At 42.8% G+C, this 19,431-nt stretch overlaps 1 protein-coding gene across 14 annotated transcripts in view; it reads right to left on the bottom strand.

The window, feature by feature from the left end:
- The window catches only part of LOC109030939 (uncharacterized), an 88,680-nt gene that overhangs the window by 16,571 nt on the left and 52,678 nt on the right, over window positions 1-19,431 (bottom strand). For 6 of the 14 annotated variants that reach the window (XM_072304175.1, XM_072304176.1, XM_072304179.1 and 3 more), the window contains one exon: window positions 15,525-15,669. The exons of the other annotated variants lie outside the window; for them this stretch is intronic. In XM_072304175.1, coding sequence (XP_072160276.1) covers window positions 15,525-15,581 — 57 coding nt within the window. In that variant the 5' untranslated portion in view covers window positions 15,582-15,669. The remainder of the gene's footprint in view (window positions 1-15,524; window positions 15,670-19,431) is intronic. 14 annotated transcript variants of the gene reach the window in all.

Genomic DNA, 19,431 nt, shown 5'->3' with positions numbered 1-19,431 from the left:
TGTTGGACACATACCTACTATTTTCAAATCTTTGCTATTTGTATCAAATGGCACTTTTTGCTAAAGGGAGGAAATATCGATTCATGAACGTCGAATGTAAATGAATTTTAAAGCTTCCGTCCAATTATCTTGATTTTAAGCCGATATGCGGCATTTACGCACGACCGCGATTTGGGCAAACTGCCGTGCATCGAAATCGCGTCAAGTTAATCTCTTTGGATTTTGAACTGTAATTTCTATCCTGTTCGGCCGATTTTTACAAATGAGGTATCTTTTTATTTGTATTTTAACGGAGAGTAAGGGAACATTCGCTAAACAGACGGAAAACAATTTTTGTGAAAATTTGGTGGATCCCGGCGTCACGGTGAATCGTTAATCGAGCGTGAAAGATAAAGGTTCAGTTACACGATCAAATTAAGCCATCAAACTGAAGCTCTGATTGGTGGAAAAAGACCTGAGGTGAGGATGCTACCAATGAGAGGCCCAATTTGATGCCTTTTGATCGTGTAACTGGACCTTAAGGGTCGACTGGGGCGAGCGGCGGCTTTTCTGCCGCGCTAAGAAAGAACGCCGTATGAACCATCAGACGTTGCCAAATTTCTTTTGATAAAACGTGAATTTCTTGGACATTTTATGAATATTTTCCTCCCAATTTTTCAGATAATTTAGTTCCCAATTTTATCGAAAGATACTGAAAATTTAAAGGAAATATATTTAAAATTTCCCTGAACAATAAACATTTTATCGAAGGAAATTTGGCAACTCTCGAATGTTCATACGGCGTTCTTCCTTAGCAGGGCAGTTTTGTTCTCGTGCTCGAAACCCGACACCGATATTCGATAAACGATACTTCACTGCAGTGGTTTAAGCGAATTTTTGTATGGGCCACGGCTAGGACATGGTCGATTGAGTCGGCTTTTCACATATTGCACTAATAGCGCAAGACGCTCATCGGCTAAAAAGTTTTGGCGGGAAAGAAGCTTTTAAAGTTGAGTCCTCCGAGTGTAGAAAAGCTTATATTTATAAGGCTATAGGTTTCTATAAAATGAAATTATACGCTTTTGACAGGAAAATGTTCTCAAGGGTTTTCAATTAGCAGTTCATTCGGTTTTTTGGTAAAACACCATCAGGGCTTGACAGTTTAACGGTTCAACGACAAAAAACGGGTCCGAGGAAAAACATATTTGGACGACCCGTTGAATAGCATTGGTCGATCGGTGTGATGTACTATGGTAAATCCGAGTGATTTCAAAAAGCGAGCCCTACTGGCATGCTTAATAAAATGAAAAGACTCCTAACATTATAAATTTCACTAATTTCTATTATTTTGCAGTGTTTAAAAGCATAGAAATTTCGTTAGAAGATTAATTAAAATGGAGGAAAATGACGTCACCTCCCATCATGTGGATCCATGTTACCCAAAAATTCACATACATGAGGCGTAACTTGGTAAAATAAACACCTCGTAACCGAACGCGGTCCACAATCGACTAATGCAGACCTGTTGCGCGCTCTGTTGTTGAGGTCTATCCCAGTCTTATCAGTCATTACTATAGGCGCTGAAAACTCTGGTGACGATCCCTGATTAAAGTTTAATGTTTAAGTATGAAGTTGAGATTATGTATGATGAAACTGTCGTGCCAAACTTTGATTTTCACACCTTCAAAATTTGAATAAAATTCCGTTAAATACGGTCTGTAGACCAAAGTGCGGCGGCGGTGTCGTTGCCGCTGACGTCACTGGCGCTTAATAATTTCTATTCATTCTTGCGGCCTGAGAACTAACGAGCAAACCCCTTTTTTCCGACCTGTCTCTAGTTCCGTTGGGCAGAAATACGTTCAACTGTTCGAGCAGGTTTGTTTAAAATCAGTTGGCTGGGTACCAGTGTCCGAAACTCACAGGCGCCAACGCGCCAAATGCGCCTAAAAAATGAAGGCTCTGCGCCAACGTAACCCCTAAAAATCTGGATTTTCAGAGGAAGTCACAAAGTAAGAAAAACAAATCTATTTAAATTAAAAAAAAACTCAGAATTTCCAGCACTACAAATGATAGCTTCTTCTATTCTTCACGATTTCATTCTTAGTGCTTTTGTCTTTCTCGAGTCACATCTACTTACTAGTCTTGTTATGAAAACATCTTGCATCTAATTTTTCACTAAATGCGCCGTGATATATAGGCAAAAAGTCAATTTGGCCCCTACAAAAACTTCAATGGCGCCTAAAAATCGGGCTTGATGCGCCACATGGCTCCTAAAACTTAAAGGTGAGTTTCGAGCACTGCTGGGTACTCTCTCGCTAACAACACTGATGGTCTTTGATACTTCGTAGAGAAGGTCGGAGTACGCCGAGCTGCGTAAACGTTACCGCAGTCAACGTTATTCGAATGCTCTGACGTCAATCTCCAAACGTACATACTCCCATCGCATGTCTCTCTCTCTCTCAAGTAACAGTCGCCCCGGCATTTCCCTACTTTTTTGTTTCTTCTTCTGAGTATGAGTAGGTCTGTTGCACGCACGAAATACGGCCAAATAAATATACGGTTTACGGATAAAATCGCGTGAAAAAGTCGTTGAAAAATCTCATTTGGACAAAAACTGGTTGAAGCTCATGAAATCCTGCACGTAGATTTAAAGAGCCACGTAATACGTTTCCTCTTCAAAATTTCATGAAGAAAATGAAATCACAGAACGGGATGTCTTGAAATCAACTACTGAGCAAGCTATGAGCGCTAACAATCAGCATTTGTTAAATGGCAAAAATACAAATGACACCATTTATATAATTTATCTTCCATTTGTCCGTATGGGGGACTGTACTCAGTACTGTCACAGGTTTAGCAAGCCTGCGGACCCCAGCTGGTAGCCCCTGCCTTAAAGGGGGGTGGAGGTGGTCACCGGCTTCATGGCGTATGAACCACTCATCAGAGGGGCAGACAGGGCTCATAGCTGTGGTGAAAGCAGCCTGTCTAGGAGACGGTACTCCAAAATCAAACCCTGGTCCTCCAGGTTGGGGGTTGGGGCATCGGGCTAACTCCCCGATACCCGGAAAAAACTTAATGTTAAAAAGCCTAATAAAGATAGCCTCGGTGATAATGGAAAAAAACGGATTTTGCGACACAAACTACGGAAAAGGACAATGGTTTTTGGGACATGGAATGTACAGGGCATTTCTAATAAATTGACAGAGGTTGTATCGGAGGTAAAAAAGTATAATGTAGATGTCGCCGTGTTAACAGAAACGAAAAAGAAAGGCACAGGATCAGAAAACTTAGGATGTTATGATCTGTTCTATAGTGGTGTCAGTAAAGATCAACGCGCACAGCAAGGAGTCGCCATACTTATCCGGAAAAGTTTGCGTCCGTCTATAACTACTTGGGAAGCAGTAGACCAGCGGATCATCAGAATGCATCTTACACTGCATGGTCACAAGGTGGCCCTGTTAGGAGTATATGGTGTGAATGATGATGCTCCCGTCAATCTAAAGGATCAGTTCTTTGAGCAACTCAACGACGAGGTTCTGAGGGTTGGAAGGACAAGGGAGGTCATTATCATGGGAGATTTGAATGGTAGAACCGGACGAAGGAATGGTTCTAAAGTTGTTGGACCTTTCGGTGAAGAGGCGATGAATGACAACGGTGCACGCATCATTGATATGTGTGAACAAAACGAGTTGAAAATACTGAACGGATTCTACCAACATCGAGATATCCATAAGTACACGTGGGTTCAGCAAACTCGGGGGCTGAAGTCAATCATCGACTACGCGGTCACCAGGCAAACGAGTACCATGAAGGTTCAACAAGTAAGAGTTTGCCGGGGGTTCTCCTGTGGTAGTGATCACCATTTTCTCAAGGCGGAGATTGCATTTCCGGTTAAGTATGGGCTGCAGAGGAATACCTTGCAACATCAGAAGTGCCAGCCACAAGGAACGAAGATCGAACAAGTGCACTACAACATCGATAGCTTACAGCATGAAAGCGTGAAAGCGCTCTACAGGAAGCGGCTGGATGAGAAACTGGGAGTAGAAACTTTCGATACTGCAGAAGAGTTGTACCAGTTCATCAAAAGTTGCATACATTCAGCTGCGAAGGAAGCCCTGGGTATGTGTAATGAGAGCAAGGATGTACAGAAACCCTACTGGTGGGACAAAGAGGTAGAGGAGGTAATTGAAGAAAAGCGTAGGAAGTACCATGACTATCTGGCTTCTAGGACTGCAGACACCCGCGGCGCGTATAGGAAAGCCCAGGCGAGGGTTCGTCTTTTAATCACCAGGAAGAAAAACGAGTCTTGGGAGACCAACTGCTCAAGGATTGACACATACCTGGGGGGAAGGAAGAGTGCTGAGAGCTGGAAGCTGATCAAAGGCCTAAGAAGGGACATGAAACGGGACATTATATCTCCGATAACAATCTCACAGCTTGACGAACATTTTAATAAATTATTGACGGAAGGACGACCAGAGTTTCAAACGGGGAATGCTGAAAATATAGTCGAGGATCACTCAATGGAAATTCGAGTTGAGGAGGTGGTCAAAGCAATCAGGGAATTGATGAATGGAAGAGCTCCTGGGCCAGGAAACATTCCAGCCGAGTTAATTAAATGTGGGACTGGCAAGTTGGTTAACCATCTCAGGGATTTGCTGCAGAAGTGCATTGACGGTGATGACATCCCGAAAGAATGGAAAGAGGCCTGGATAACAGCGTCGCATAAAAAAGGAAGGAAGGATGACTGTGGGAACTACAGAGGGTTAGCGGTGACAGGAACGATAAGTAAAATTTATGGAAAAGTGTTGAAAGCGAAGATCGAAGAGGAGTGGACCCCGTTCGAGGCGGAGGAGCAAGCAGGTTTTAGGGCTGGTCGGTCTACCGCTGATCATCTGTTCTGTGTTACCCAGTTAACCGAAAAGAAGAGAATTGTTGGCCAGGAGCTTCATTTAGTGTTTTTGGATATTGAAAAGGCTTATGATAGTATTCCTCTTGTGAAACTCTGGGAAGTCCTAGAAGAAACTGGTTTTAGTAAAGGACTTATTGGGGCAGTCAAGCAGTTTTATCGGGGGGCTTTTGCTAGAATTAAGTGCCAAGGAAGGCTTTCAGACGGTTTTTTTGTCACCAAGGGGCTTAAGCAGGGATGTTGTCTGTCACCGACGCTGTTTAAGATATATCTAGAGCACGTTCTGAAGGAATGGAAAAGAAAGTGTGCCGGCATGGGCGTCCCTCTAAATGACCAAGAAACACTGTTCACGCTATGCTTTGCTGACGACCAGGTAGTCATAAGTCAAGATCACGATGACGCGGAGTATATGACCCGGAAGTTGGTGGAGGAGTACCGCAAATGGGGCCTCGAGGTTAGTGTCCGTAAGACAAAAAAGATGTCAGTCGGAGGTGCTCAGCAAAGCATAGTCCTGGAGGATGGTCAACATATAGAAAGTTGCGAACAATACAAGTACCTGGGGGTGAACCTGACTTCGGATGGGAAGCTGGATCAGGCCATTCGGGACCGTAATCTTCTAGGAAGGAAAGCCATCGCCATGCTTAATGGGATCCTTTGGGACCAAAGGATTTCCAAAGACAACAAGAAGAGGATTTATAACTCGGTTGTCAAGCCTATTATCACCTATGGCAGTGAAGTGTGGCAGTTGAAGAAGCGGACCCAAGAAATGCTCAAGGCGACCGAGATGGATTTCTGGCGAAGATCGGCTGGAATCTCGAGGAGAGAACGTGTCAGGAATGAACGTGTCCGAGAGATAATGGGCGTTGAGGGGACGATTGTGCACGATATCATGACCAAGCAATTGGTATGGTATGGGCATGTGCAGAGAATGGCTGATACCAGGTTGCCGAAGAAGGTGTTGGAGTGGGTCCCCCCAGGTAGGCGACGGAGAGGGCGTCCAGCCAAACGGTGGGTAGAGGGCATCCATGAAGAGATGGAGAGATGCCACCTTCCGGAGGATCTCTACCATGACAGATTCCTGTGGAGAATAGGCGTCGCAGAGCGCCCTAGCGCGCCGTAAAAGCGGCTCATACATACATACATCTTCCATTTGACCTGTGTTTAAGATTTCCAAGTATCCCATTGTGTGACCGAAGAGGCATTTTTCGATGGAAAAATCGGGATATTTTATAATTAAGTTGAGACTTTTTTTAATGATTGTTTGGAGGTAAAATCGTCATGGTCATTGACAAAAGATCAATTATCCCCGATCTTGTCGCAATTTTATATCTATAAAAACACGTTCGATAAAATTAAAATTTTATTTCACATTAAGTGTTTTGCATGTAGTAAGTGATACAAACTAAATGACAGGAACAATCTCCAGGAAATCTCAGCGAAGCTAAATTTCATTTACCTGGAGGCTACTGACCGGTACGTTACTCCTTCATTTCCGGTCGGCACTAAGAAGTTTTGGTGACTTTCGTGGCGTTGAGCCTTCATTTCCGGTCGCTCCGGTCGTATGTAACTCGCGGTGAAAGTCTCTCAAAACAGTGCGAAGAACGCCTTCAATTCAATGCTTCTGCACCAAATACAGCAAAGTATCTCGAAATGTATGCTAGGTGTACGATTAGCGGTATCAACGCCTTCTAGAAGGCGCTTCTTGTTCGCGCGGCGATCGTTCTACTTGTGCGTTCAAGTCCCCGACCATTTTTATGACAGATCAATTGCTTCGGGCCAGAATTTTTGACGATGATTTTTTTGGCCATTTTAATTGACGATATTTTGTTCCTGCACGTAAAAAAATGTCAAACCTCAATTTCTTATTCAAATTAACTTATCATTCTGTTGCAACTTTTCTTGGGATACTCAGTCCAGTTGAAGTCTTTTAGGGACACTTTATCTTTACTTGGACATCCTACGCCGATAGATTCTCCTCAACTGCCTCTACGCAAAAACAGGTGCGGAATTTTAATTTTTTGAACTTTTTTTCCATGTATTTCTCCTCGGCTCGGGTTTGTTACGTAACGCCGGGCTTCACCCCCCTTTCCCTCTTTTAACGCACCGTAACGCTGGCTCAAACACCCCTTCACGTATTTTTGTCACACTCTCGTTATACCTTTCATGGAATTTACCTACTTAAAACCTTTGATCAATAATGTTTGCTAAGATTTAAAACATGTTATAGTTGTATTTTTCTCCTTCCTTCTGAAATCTTTGAGCACACAGTGATTGCCTTCCTTATTCGGACCGTTCGCCACTGCTCGAGCGAATTTACTGATTCATCAAATAAATAAATGATCACAAAATGTTCACATGAATGTTGCGGAAAATATGCAAAACAAATGCGCTCATCACACTCATGAACATCATTTAACGAACAATAAGATGGACGTAAACCTATGATTTTCCTTCAATTTTGCGTGATACCACATACTAATCTGGAGTTCGAATAGTTGCTTGCTTCATTTCTGCTTGTTAAGAAATTGAAGACTCCGCAAATCACCCATTTATCACGATTATAACGCGATATTTTCAGCGGATTCTTTGAATCCTAAGATATTTCGGACTTTTTATCTCTACAAATTTGAAAATGTTCAATTTTTTCAGGGATTTTTAAAAAAAAAAAAAAAAAAAAAAATTGAAATTACGCCATAATCACCGTAATATCGCGGCAAATACGCTATGTTTCCAGCGCATTCGTAAGATCATTATACTGCTGTGCTAAGAATGAATGCCGTATGAACATTTGAGAGTTGGCAATAAATATCCTTCGGTGAAATATTAAGTTTTGAGGCAAATAATGAATATTTTTTCTTGAAACTCTCAGACGCTTTTGATCAAATGAGGAACAAAAGTATCTGAGAAATTGGTAGACAAATATTCAAAAATTTTCCTGAAAATTAGTGATTTGGTACGGTATAAATTTGGTAACGCCTGAAGCCTTATACGCGGCGTTTCTCCTTAGCGCGGCTTTAAAATAAAAAAGCTTTGAAATAAACTCGTATTATTTAACATTATGTTTAATTATTATGTTTAACATTATTTTGACGGACACTTTTTTATAAAAATCCCTCCAATAGCAGAAGGTGAGACGGACATTTATCATGAAGTTGTCATCGAGTAGGGATTATACGTACATTTCAAAGTAATTTGAGAGTGATTTCCTTGTTGCTTGGCAATGAGAGAGAAAAAACAAGCAGGAAGCTCCAACGCATTCGCGTCGGAAAGCGGCTCTGGCGACGGTAGGTAGTTGTTACGCGTTTACGGTTTCCTTGGTAACCTCTGTTTGCTATCAGCTGATGTCGAGTAGTATGACTAGGAAGCTCCAACCACGGCATTCTTCGAAAAAAGCGCGAAAACTTATAGATTTGAATTTTCAAATTTTAAACGTAAAGTACATTTTTTCCAGTGCGAGATTAAAGCACAGACCCGTTTTGAATTATTGACAGTATCACCATGATTCCAAAAATACACTACACAACATAGCATTCGCTCACAGGAAAAAGATATCAATTAAAATAAAATCAGTCCCCCCTAAACAGCAGAAAATGGCGCCGATTCCCATCAACCAACACGCGGTCTCTCCAATGTAACATGGTCCGTTGATACTCCCCAGCTGGGACCGTCCGGAATAGCAGCTCTAGTGCAAGCACCAGAGCCGCTAAAAGCACTTTGCCAAGAAGCTGCGAGCCTTTCTGCGAATGTCTGTCCTTCGACGCAATTAAACCACTGAGCATGGATGCGATATTAATGGATGGATACATGTTTTTGTCTCGAAATTGCACGCAAAACATGACGAAAATTTAAAAAATTTTAAAAGGTCAACTCATGAATTTAGACCCAGAGTTTTCCTCGTTGATCGATTCGAACGTTCCACTCTCCTTAAAACCGTGGTATTCCAGAATCGAATATGAGGCTTCAATTCGAGTTAAGTGCTCTTAGCAAAAAAAGCACTTTACATTGGCCTTTGAATTCCTAGCCAAGTTCGCACATGCAAATACTAACCGTTGAAGGAGGACGTTGCTTTTTTTCCATGTGTGATGTGCAAATTCCATTGTACAAGCTTGTGATTTTCGAGGTTTCCCTACAGTCATTTCAGTAGGAGATAGTAAGTTTTGCACTTGGATGTCCAAAAGTAAATTGCAGGGCTCCGAGGCCAAGCATAAGTGCAGAGAGAAATACATGTTTGAAGTTTCTAAATTATATGGATCCTGTTCACGCCGTGAACATGGCTCGGCCAGTACCGGCCTCGCCGTCGGCCGACTCCGCGCCGCGGTCGCTCCTTCCCCGCGACCCGCGCTCCCCTCTCCTCGCGACCCGCGCTCCCCCCTCCCAGCCGCCGCGCTCCTCCGCTCGCGGCCGCTACTTCTCCCCGCGGCAGCGCTTTCCCCACAACCCGCGCGGCCCCACCGCGCGGCGTCGTCTCCGCTCACCGCTAGATCGCGCCCGCGTACCAGTTCTGCACCGTTCCGCCGCGTTCGACCGCCGTTTGATTTTGACGGCATCCCAGCGGCGCGGCCCATGCAAACTGTGATCCACCATTCACTCCTCAACCAAGCTTGAGCACCTTGGTAAGTGAATTTTCACCACTTCTCTTTCAGGTCTCCAAGAAGAAGCATCTAGTCCAGCGCCCAACGCTGTCGACTCCCCAGTCCAGCTCCTTACGCTGTCGACTCTCAGTCCGGCTCCTAACGCCGTCGACTTCCCAGTCCAGCTTCTTACGCTGTCGACTCCCCAGTCCAGCTCCTTACGCTGTCGACTCTCAGTCCGGCTCCTAACGCCGTCGACTTCCCAGTCCAGCTTCTTACGCTGTCGACTCTCAGTCCGGCTTCTAACGCCGTCGACTTCTCAGTCCGGCTTCTAACGCCGTCGACTTCTCAGTCCAGCTCCCAACGCTGTTGACTTCTCAGTCCAGCTCCCAACGCTGTTGACTCCACAGTGGCTCCCGTGCCTGGCCGCTTACAGCGCTGCACGGAGCAACCCGCAATCGCCTCATCGCGATATCCGTCCGAGCGATTCGCTTAGGCAAGCCCTGGGGGTATCCCTTGGGGGTCTTCACCGCGCTTCAAGCGCACAAACTGAAGCCGCCGCGCCCACTGTCGCGGATGCTGCCTATCAGGCGCCCACCGCCTGATCCAGTCCACTCAAGCGCTCGGATGAGCTTCCATCGCCGGCCTTACAACCCGGTGCTGCTCTCCGTCCTGCGCGCTTGAAATTACGTGCCTGCGCGCACAGATCCTCATGGCGGAAAGGAAGTTCAAACTGACTTTTCGATGCTTATAAACATTGTACCGTGAGAGCGAATTTTTCACAAAATATAGACATTCAGAGTAAGTCTTACTTGCAATCATTCATCTTTTAATTTTTTCAACAACTACCTTATGCGCTTCGCCCTCCAAGCCCCTTAACTGGTCAGATTTAATAAGAATCAGTAAAACTACACCTGTATTAGTAGTATGTAAGCTCCAAGGCCTCCTAAATCTGATTATCTGGTAACGCTTAGTTCCAACGTTCTACTGGGCCGATTTTTATGATTTTTACGGTTATCGACAGGCAATTGTTTCTAGATGAGCCCGCTTTATTCGGATTTTGAAAATATGACCCAGGTTTTTTTATATTACGTGGTAAAATTTCGAAATCTCCCATTTAAACAATGTAAATTTTTATTTTTTGTCATAGTTAGTTTGAGCGTCCTACTGGGCCGATTTCCATAATTATGGCGGCTATCTGCAGATGATAGTCCCTAGATGAGCCCGCTGTAATCAGATTGTGGAAATATCACCCAGATTTCTTTAAAATTGGGTATACCTAGGAGCTTAGAAAAGGGGCAGAATTTGAGGTACGCGGAAAATTGTGAATCTTGGGCTGTTAGTAGGGTAAAGTAAGTGAATCGGAGGTTGTGCTCCTTTACTACGGACTATCCAAAAGTAACCAAACTCTCCGTTCCATTCGTTTCGTTACGTTTTCGTCTTGGCCTGAAGTTGGAAATAAATTGCGGTTTCCTTATTTGATTCTTATTAGTGCAATCGCTCCCGGCTGGAGAAAGATTGGACAAATGAGAGTCGGGTATGAAAATCTTTTCATTTTTTTTTTGGTCGTTCTTTTGTCGAAGCGGGCCTAAGAGAGGGCGAAGCGCTCTCTGGGGGTTGGGCCGCGTAGCGGTCAGGGAGCATAGCCTCCTAGTGTTTCATAATTCCCGAAGATAGTTCATTTTTGTATGGATGGACATTTTCGTCGCCCCCCCCCCCCCCCGCAAGGAAGCAAAGAAGCATCTCGTAATCGGAGATCCTACGCAGTCAAAAACCGCTGAGCCGCCGTCGAACCTTATCTTTCACGCCCGATTAACCATTCACCGTGACGCCAGGATCCACTAAATTTTCACAAAAACCGTTTTCCGTCTATTTAGCGAGTTTTTTTCCTTTCTCCCCATAAAAATACAAATAAAAAGAGACCTCATTTGTTAAAATCGGCCGAATAGGAGAGAAGTTACAGTTTGAAATCCAAGGAGATTAACTTAACGAGATTTTGATGCACGGCAGTTCGTCTGAATCGTGGTCGTGCGTAAATGCCGCATACCAGCTTAAAATCAAAATAATTGGACGGAATCTTCAAAACTAATTTACATTCAACGTTCATGAATCAATATTTTCACCCTTTAGCGAAAAGTGCCAATTGATACAAATAGCAAAGACGTGAAATTAGTAGGTATGTGTCCTACATTTCAGTTATTCGGCACGCATTTTCAACATATTCATGTTGGATTTTTCTTCTTGTTTTTTGTTCCACTGCGATATTCTGTAATAATGCGATGAACTTTATGAATGAAATGGAATTGCTGTCACGGGTCTAATTTTGGTCACGCAGGGACGATGATGGTATCAAATTAAAAGACTTCGGTATATTTTTCTAGATCCGTCCAATGAGGCAATAAAGCTCTGACCTCAGTTTTTTCAAGCTTCTAGAAGCGGAATGATCCAGTTACAACCGAATTAGACGGCAGTGAAGGGCGTCAATGACACCACGCAGATCATCGTGTGACGCGCATCGCCGCGTTTTACTTTAATTGCTCTCGTGGGTTTGTTTTCTACCGTTAAAATTTTATCAAATCAAACCAGAATGAAGCTCACGTCTGATTTTAAGAACGAGACACTCATATTTATTTGCCCGTTGGGTATTATCTAACTACAAAATTTTCGTTTCTTTTGAAAATTTTGCAAAATCATCACGTTGACGCCAAAATTGATTAAGGAGCTGATTCTTCATGAGTATATCTGCTTATTAAAAAAAAATGATTAAAATCGATTGCAAAGCAACCGAAATACAGCGGATTGAAGGGTAGGGTGGATCGAATTTTTCGATTTTGAGAGGGGAAACGCGTATCTTCGAAAAAAAATTGTCAAATGGGCCTCATATGAACACCCAAAATTTCGCCGCATGAAATTGACCCGATGAAGTAGCGAATGAAGGCCTAAAAGGACTAAATTTTTAATATATTATATTAAAGGTTCAAACACATGTTTCCTTACAGATTTTGTCAAATTGTAGCCCTAAGGAACGAAAATTTCGTCCGTTTTGACGTATCGCGCGCGATTAAAGCACAATTGGCCTGTTTTCACCTGATAAATAGGCGGTAGCGCCCTCCGGAATGACCCATTTACCGTAGTGTCGTAAAAGTAAGTGTGACTAGTCAATCCTCACATATTTTGCCGAATTACGGAGCTAAGGACCAAAATTTCATCCGTTTTAGCGTATTTTTAACCGTTCGCCAACAAACTTGCGGGGAGGGCGTTCGAGCGATGCACCGCGCGGATCATCGCGCTGCGTCCACTTGGTGCCCGCTTTGACCGTTTGGGGCCGGCCGACCGGTCGGTCCAGGGAAACCCGACGCGACGCGACGCGCGGTGGCAAGGTGCCGGCACCGGTCGAATCTTTGAAAATTAGATAAGACGAGTGTCGATCCGCGACCTTCGGAGTTGTAGTGCTGACCCACTGTGATCAGTTTTTACTCAAGTCTCTTATCGTTACGGTACGGTCTCGCTCCTGTGACTCGAGGTGAAGTGACTTGTATCTCGATCTTCCTGTTTCTACAAAACAGCTCTTTTCAGTGCTTAATTATCGCAAACGGAATGGCAAAGAAGACGCACAATATTTCGTCGCAGCAGATTTGCCCAGCTTTGCGAATAAGTCGGGATTGATGCTCGGTACCAAATTTCAGGCATTTTTTCCACAACTCGGTCAACCACTTTATGCACCGTTGGTTCAAGTCCACCGTTTTCCGACCGTGTTACTTCACGAGTGTAAAAATAATATTCCATTACTTCCGCACAAGTTGGTAAAACAGTCCCTCTTCATTTTGCAGACGAGCCGCAAATCGGATGCGACGAACTTTTGCGCGTCTTCTTCGCCATTCCGTTTGCGATAATTAAGCACTGAAAAGAGTTGTTTTGTAGAAACAGGAAGATCGAGGTACAAGTCACTTCACCTCGAGTCACAGGAGCGAGACCGTACCGTAACGATAAGAGACTTGAGCGAAAACTGGTCACAGTGGATCAGTACTACAACTCCGAAAGTCGCGGATCATCACTCGTCTTATCTAACTTTCAAAGATTCCCCATAGGTGAAATTTACCAAACACGGGATTGAGTCAGTTAAGCTCGGGAGGGATTTGCCTGCAAATAGTCGGATCTGACAGTTTCCGGTACGAGAAGAACGATGCGCATGTTAAAATTTCACGAAAAATTGTCTCCGCGGAGATATAACGCTTCCTCTTTAGGCGTCCTCGAAAACGTGTTTGAACCAACCGCCGTGAGTCTCCGCATCTCCGCGTCATAAACGGGAAGATGGCGGCGACGAAACCAACCTACTTACTACCGCCACGCCGCCGTTGTTGACATCACGATTTCTCGTTTGAGATTAAGTAAGTTCTGTGTGAATGTTTCATATCCTACGTACACCTGTATCGCATTCTGATTGAAAAGCTTAGAGAATTAAGAACAATGGACATGAATCTCAAACAAAGTAACCGACATAACCTCCAATTGACCAACAAAAACATACCGCCAACGCGTCGCCGCCGTGTATTCTTCCACTACGCATTCCGCCGCCATATTGATCGCGACGTGTACATGCGGAACCTAAGAGCGCGCAGTTGAAACGCCGTTTTAGGACACCCTAATTGTTGGCACTTTCGAATAAACTTTTCTCTCGTTTGCAGTCATAAAAAAAATTTAGGAGAAAAACTGTAAGCTTCGGTCTTTTACTACTTTCGAATGACGCAATAAAAAAAAATGACTTAACTGACTCTTTGCCAATGAGATTACGGCTGCATAGACACCGACCGGTGCCGGAACCTTGCCACCGCGCGCGTCGCGTCGGGTTTCCCTGGACCGACCGGCCGGCCGGCCCCAAACGGTCAAAGCGGGCACCAATTGGGCTACATTTTGCAATTAAGAACTGTAAATTACGGTCTGGTTTAAAAACAACGTATGTGCAGTTAGTTTCCCTATGCACATAAGTGTTTTTTTAGATGAGTCAGAATTTATAGCCCCAAATTGCAAAATGCAGTCTAATTGGTCGCAGCTCGATGATCCGCGCGGTGCATCGCTCGAACGCCCTCTCCGCATGTTTGTTGGCGAACGGTTAAAAATACGCCAAAACGGACGAAATTTTGGTCCTTGGAACCGTAATTCGGCAAAATATTTAAGGATTGACTAGTCACACATACTTTATTATATTTAAATTTAAGGTAAGACAATTCTACTGCTCCGTCAGAGATGACAATATATTCATTTTCTCGCCTGTCAAATAGTTATTTGACCTGTAAATTTCCAAAAATTTGAAAAATTTGAGTTTTTACCTAATTTAGAAAAAAATTAAGTCTAACAAGAAAATCGGCAAGGAATAAAATTGTTTTCCTATAGTAATGACCTTTCACTTAAAAAAGAGTTGATTAAAATCGGATGACTAGCAACCGGAGGACAGCGCTTTGAAAAAACCAAAGTGGCAAAATTAAACGGCCGCCATCTTACTCCAGTCACGGGTCTCAGAGTGTTGCCCCTTCCGTATTGCTCCTGAGGGTACCACCAATGAGCCCTGAAAGCGGCATATTCCAATCAAAAAGTGCAGGATTTTTGCCATTTTTGGATTGTAGGCAACGGATTATAATCATCCATATAATGCTCGTCTGCTCATCACGTCCAAGATCTTGGACTCCATTCACCCTTCGACGAGAAATGATTTTTTCGAAAAAATCAAATTGAGCGTAGCCTCCAAAATCGTGGGATGCAGATATTTTATGATATTGGACGAGCATAGGGTCAAAAAGCTCATCAAGACAATTATTGTGAAATAATGACGATTACCATATGTTCTCGTAGAAAATCGCGCACTGGTTAGGTTAGGCCAGGTAAGGTTCGATTGGATTAGATACAAAAAGTATGCGATTTTCTATTAAGATGAAGAATGGATGGACATTACTAGGGGATGTCTCTTCAAGTTAGGTTTTAGACGAGATGAGCAGGCAAGTATATCAAGAGAAGCACGGCGTCCAATATCTTGGACGCGATGCTACATAATCGCATGTAAATATACTCACTGAACTGCTGACACATGAAAATAAGACGGCCAAGTAAAACCAAACGCGCACCCGCATCCTCCCGACACACGAGTGAACCACCAAACAGAAACTGCGAGTGACTAAATTTGCGTATGTCCTGTCGATGCTCCTTGCACACAGTCGTCTCGATTACCGAAGGAAAAAAAATATACTTTAAAATGACGAAAGAATGGATAATATGAAAAAGGAGGAGAAATGGAAAGAAAGGAATGAGTAAATCTATGAGAAAAATTTCAATTCACATGTCATGCTTTGCTTTCATCAGTAACGCACGCAAATGTTCGAACATATTTTTTACAACATTCTCAACTTTTTACCGCATTCTGACTGCGTGCCTGTTTACCTGACTGCGCTGTAGGGTGAACGGACTCGGCGTTTTTTTAAAAGTGGAAGCAAAAAGTGTATTGGTATGGTAAAAACTAGAGGTACAACGGGTTTAGTAGACTGTTTACGGGGAAAAACGCACGAAAATCACAATTGACGCACACAAACTTCGTGAATCACATGTGGGACATAATTTTTTTTTCTTTTTCGAGAGTCGTCTTCAAAAGTCATCGTCCCTCTGACGTAGAGCGTATCTCGATTTCAAAAAAATAGATCCATTAAATCCATAAAATGAATCCACTCTTTCTGACAAGCCCGTAAACCAGAGGAGTGAGGAAGTGAGGGTAATAGTGCCATTTTGTTAACGGTTCCATGAAAAAAAAATCGGTACTGAAATAGGTTTTTTTATGTCGTACTCTCAGCTTTTCACAAGGTATAGAAATTTAAATTGGATTTTCTAGAATGCTTTTCTGAAAAATTTGCTCCCAAAGTCCAATTTTTAAGCGTCAAGACGTCAGTTTGAAATTTCTTTCCGCCCTGAGGATTCGTGTAATATCGAAATTTCAAACACGTTTTTCTCAAAATAGCGATATAACTGTACTTATGCGCCTTGTTTTGCAAGCCCCTCAAATGAAAACAAAATAAAATATAATTTCCTCTCAAAGGTTCGTAATATTTAGGCCACCTTTGTATCTGACTGTTCAGGCACAAGAGAGAAGTCAATTTGCGTATATAAGAGAAAACCAAAACGCCTTCAACTACTTAGGTATGCAACACGCACATTCAATGAAAACTAAAAATTGCGTCCCCCCACTATCAGCACCTCGTACTTGTTTACAGCTGTGAAGATAGATTCCAACGATATTGCATTCGGTCAACACACGATCTTGTTGGAAGAAATACCAGGCACAGTCTGAAGCAGTGTCCAAAGCGATTTAAGTAAAAGTAAGTAACAAATGTGCTGGATAAATTTAACGCTAAGTCTGGAAGGTATGAACAAAAGCTTAAGTTATTTGGGCTTTCAAGAGCCTAGAGTAGCAATGTTCGCACTAGTCAGTCTCCTCTTCTTGTTTAAAACAAACCGGTAGGAGCTAATGAACTTTCGATAGAAAAATTGGGATAGTTCGAAATTAAGTTACGGTTTTTTGGCAGCATTATCAGCAAGTGAGCAATTGAATATATTGCCGTGAAAAAGGGGCCGTGTCCAAAAACCTAGTTTTCAGTAAATTGCGACTGAAAATTTACTTTGTTTCTACAAACGAGCAAGTGATAAAATCGTGCACCCTAAAGTAGAGTATGTTAGAGTTTGAAAAAGTCACAACCTTCAAATGGTAATATGAACACGCGTTCTTGAAAATTTCAAAAACTGCGATTGTGAAATGTTCCATTTTCCGGCAAACAAATTTTAGGAGCTAATAACCATGAGATTTTCGGGTTGAAATCAAATCTTCCATTACCTTGCATTACCATTACCATCTTGCCGAAATTTTTTATTTATAAAATCGCGTTCGATGAAATAGAAATAGTATTTCATATTACGTGCTTTGCACGTAGTAATCTATACAAACTGAATGACAGGAACAATCTCTAGGAAATCCCAGCGAAGCTAAATTTCATTTAACTGAAGGCTACCGTCGGGTACGATGCCCTTTAATTGCCGGTCGGCACTAAGAGGTTTGGTCGACTTCCGTTGCGTAAAGCCTTCGTTTCCGGTCGATACTGCAAGCTCCCATCGCTTTCTGGTACGTTGTCCATTCGTTTCCGATCGATACCGCACTCTCCGGTGGACTTTCGGTCCGTCAGCCCTTCATTTCCGGTCGAATCTGACTCGCGGTTCAAGTTCCTCAAAACGGCGTTAAGAACGCCTTCAATTCAATGGTTCTGCACTAAATACAGCAAAGTATGTAGAAATGTATGCTAGGTGTACGACTAGTGGTATCAATGCCTTCTCGAAGGCGCTTCTTGTTGACGCGGCGATCGCTCTAATCTTGCGTTCAAGTGCCCGACGATCTACACGACAGATCAATTACTTTGAGCCAGACTTTCTGTAATTATCTAATTTACGAAAATCTAAAGGATTATTTTTCACTTCTCACCGCAAGTAACAACTTGAATTCTTCAAGTTTTGAATGTTGCCTTGATTTAGACCTGCAAGTAATTTTATATCGATTATTCCTTTTAAATTAAACTACCACTAATATTTGAATTTGTATCCTGATCCCGTTCTCTATCTTTGCCGTATATTTGCCTCAGTGGAATAAGTGGAGCACATTCGTGTTAAGGAAGAACGTCATATAAGCCTTCAGATGTTGCCAATTTTGTTTTGATACAAGACTAATTTTTGATATCCGTGAATTGACATTCCTCCTCCAATGTTTCAGGGAATGTTTTTTACAACCAGATCCAAATTTTCTAAAATTTAAAGAAAGAGCATTTGCAAATTCGCCTTAGAACTTACCACACTGGAAAAAAAAAACACATTGGATCTAGAGCCCAGACTCTTGAAAACATTGAAAAGAAAATTGATTCATACAGATTTAAGCTGAAATCAAAAGAAAATCCGCTCAGAGTAAGAGGCTTGGTTCTTCATTTAAGCTTAAATCTGATTGAATCAACACTGAAAAAACGAGATTAGGGCTGGGCCCTAGAATTGCTTTACCTCCACCGCCACAGGGGCAGGCCCTGCGTGGGTAAGGCCCAGCCCTACCTGGACAGGGTCTACCTCTTACCAGGTAGGGCTGAACCCTGAAGCAGGTAGATTTGGGCTCTACGCGCGCCGGGCCTGCCTCTATGGCGGTGGAGGTGAAGCAATTTTACCTACCCGGTTAGGGCTGGGACCCTCGGTGCAGGTACCAGTCCTAAACTCGTTTTTTCCGTGAAGAGTATTTTTTCTTGTCGATGTTTTTAAGAGTCTGGACTCTAGATCCAATGTGTTTTTTTTCAAGTGTTTAGTGGCGTGGCGTGTTAGCGATGTATCGATTGATCTGCCATTTAATCGTATGGAAAATGATCGATAAACCGGGTGATCGGTAAACTACCTCCTTCATAATCGATTACCAAAGCTTAAAAAGGAGAAAAATCTACAACCAATCTTTTACGCCCCGCCAATGGTATAGTTCTAGTCATCGATAAATCCTACGATTTTTCAAAGAATCATGGCTAGCACTTCATTCATCTCAAAACTAAAAAATAACTCATTGATGCAACTATTCGTGTTCCAAGGATGTGCGTGTTGCCTGCTTAAAAATTCAAGGCGCTCTGACTTTCAAAACAACAACGCCTGAATTCAAAGTGCAACTATTTTTTCCTTGCACTTCGTACAAAGGAATCAATTTCTGGTATTTGTGGGTACGTGGTTTGCGTCAGATAATGCAACATTAAATGCTCTGAGCTAAGGTAGTTATCCCGTTTTTGTTTTCCTCCACCCTAAGGCACGTTAACCCTCTACTGCATGGAATTTTTTTGCGACGCCGATTTTGATGAAAAAAATATATGTTATAGTAAAATGTAATTAAAAAGGCACGTCTTTGAGCTTTTTTTGAAATTTCAATTTTTTCTTTAA

Source organism: Bemisia tabaci, chromosome 9, assembly GCF_918797505.1.
Source record: "Bemisia tabaci chromosome 9, PGI_BMITA_v3".
NCBI lineage: Eukaryota > Metazoa > Arthropoda > Insecta > Hemiptera > Aleyrodidae > Bemisia > Bemisia tabaci.
Note: the sequence above shows the minus strand (reverse complement) of the source record. Positions and strands in the feature narration are given on the sequence as shown.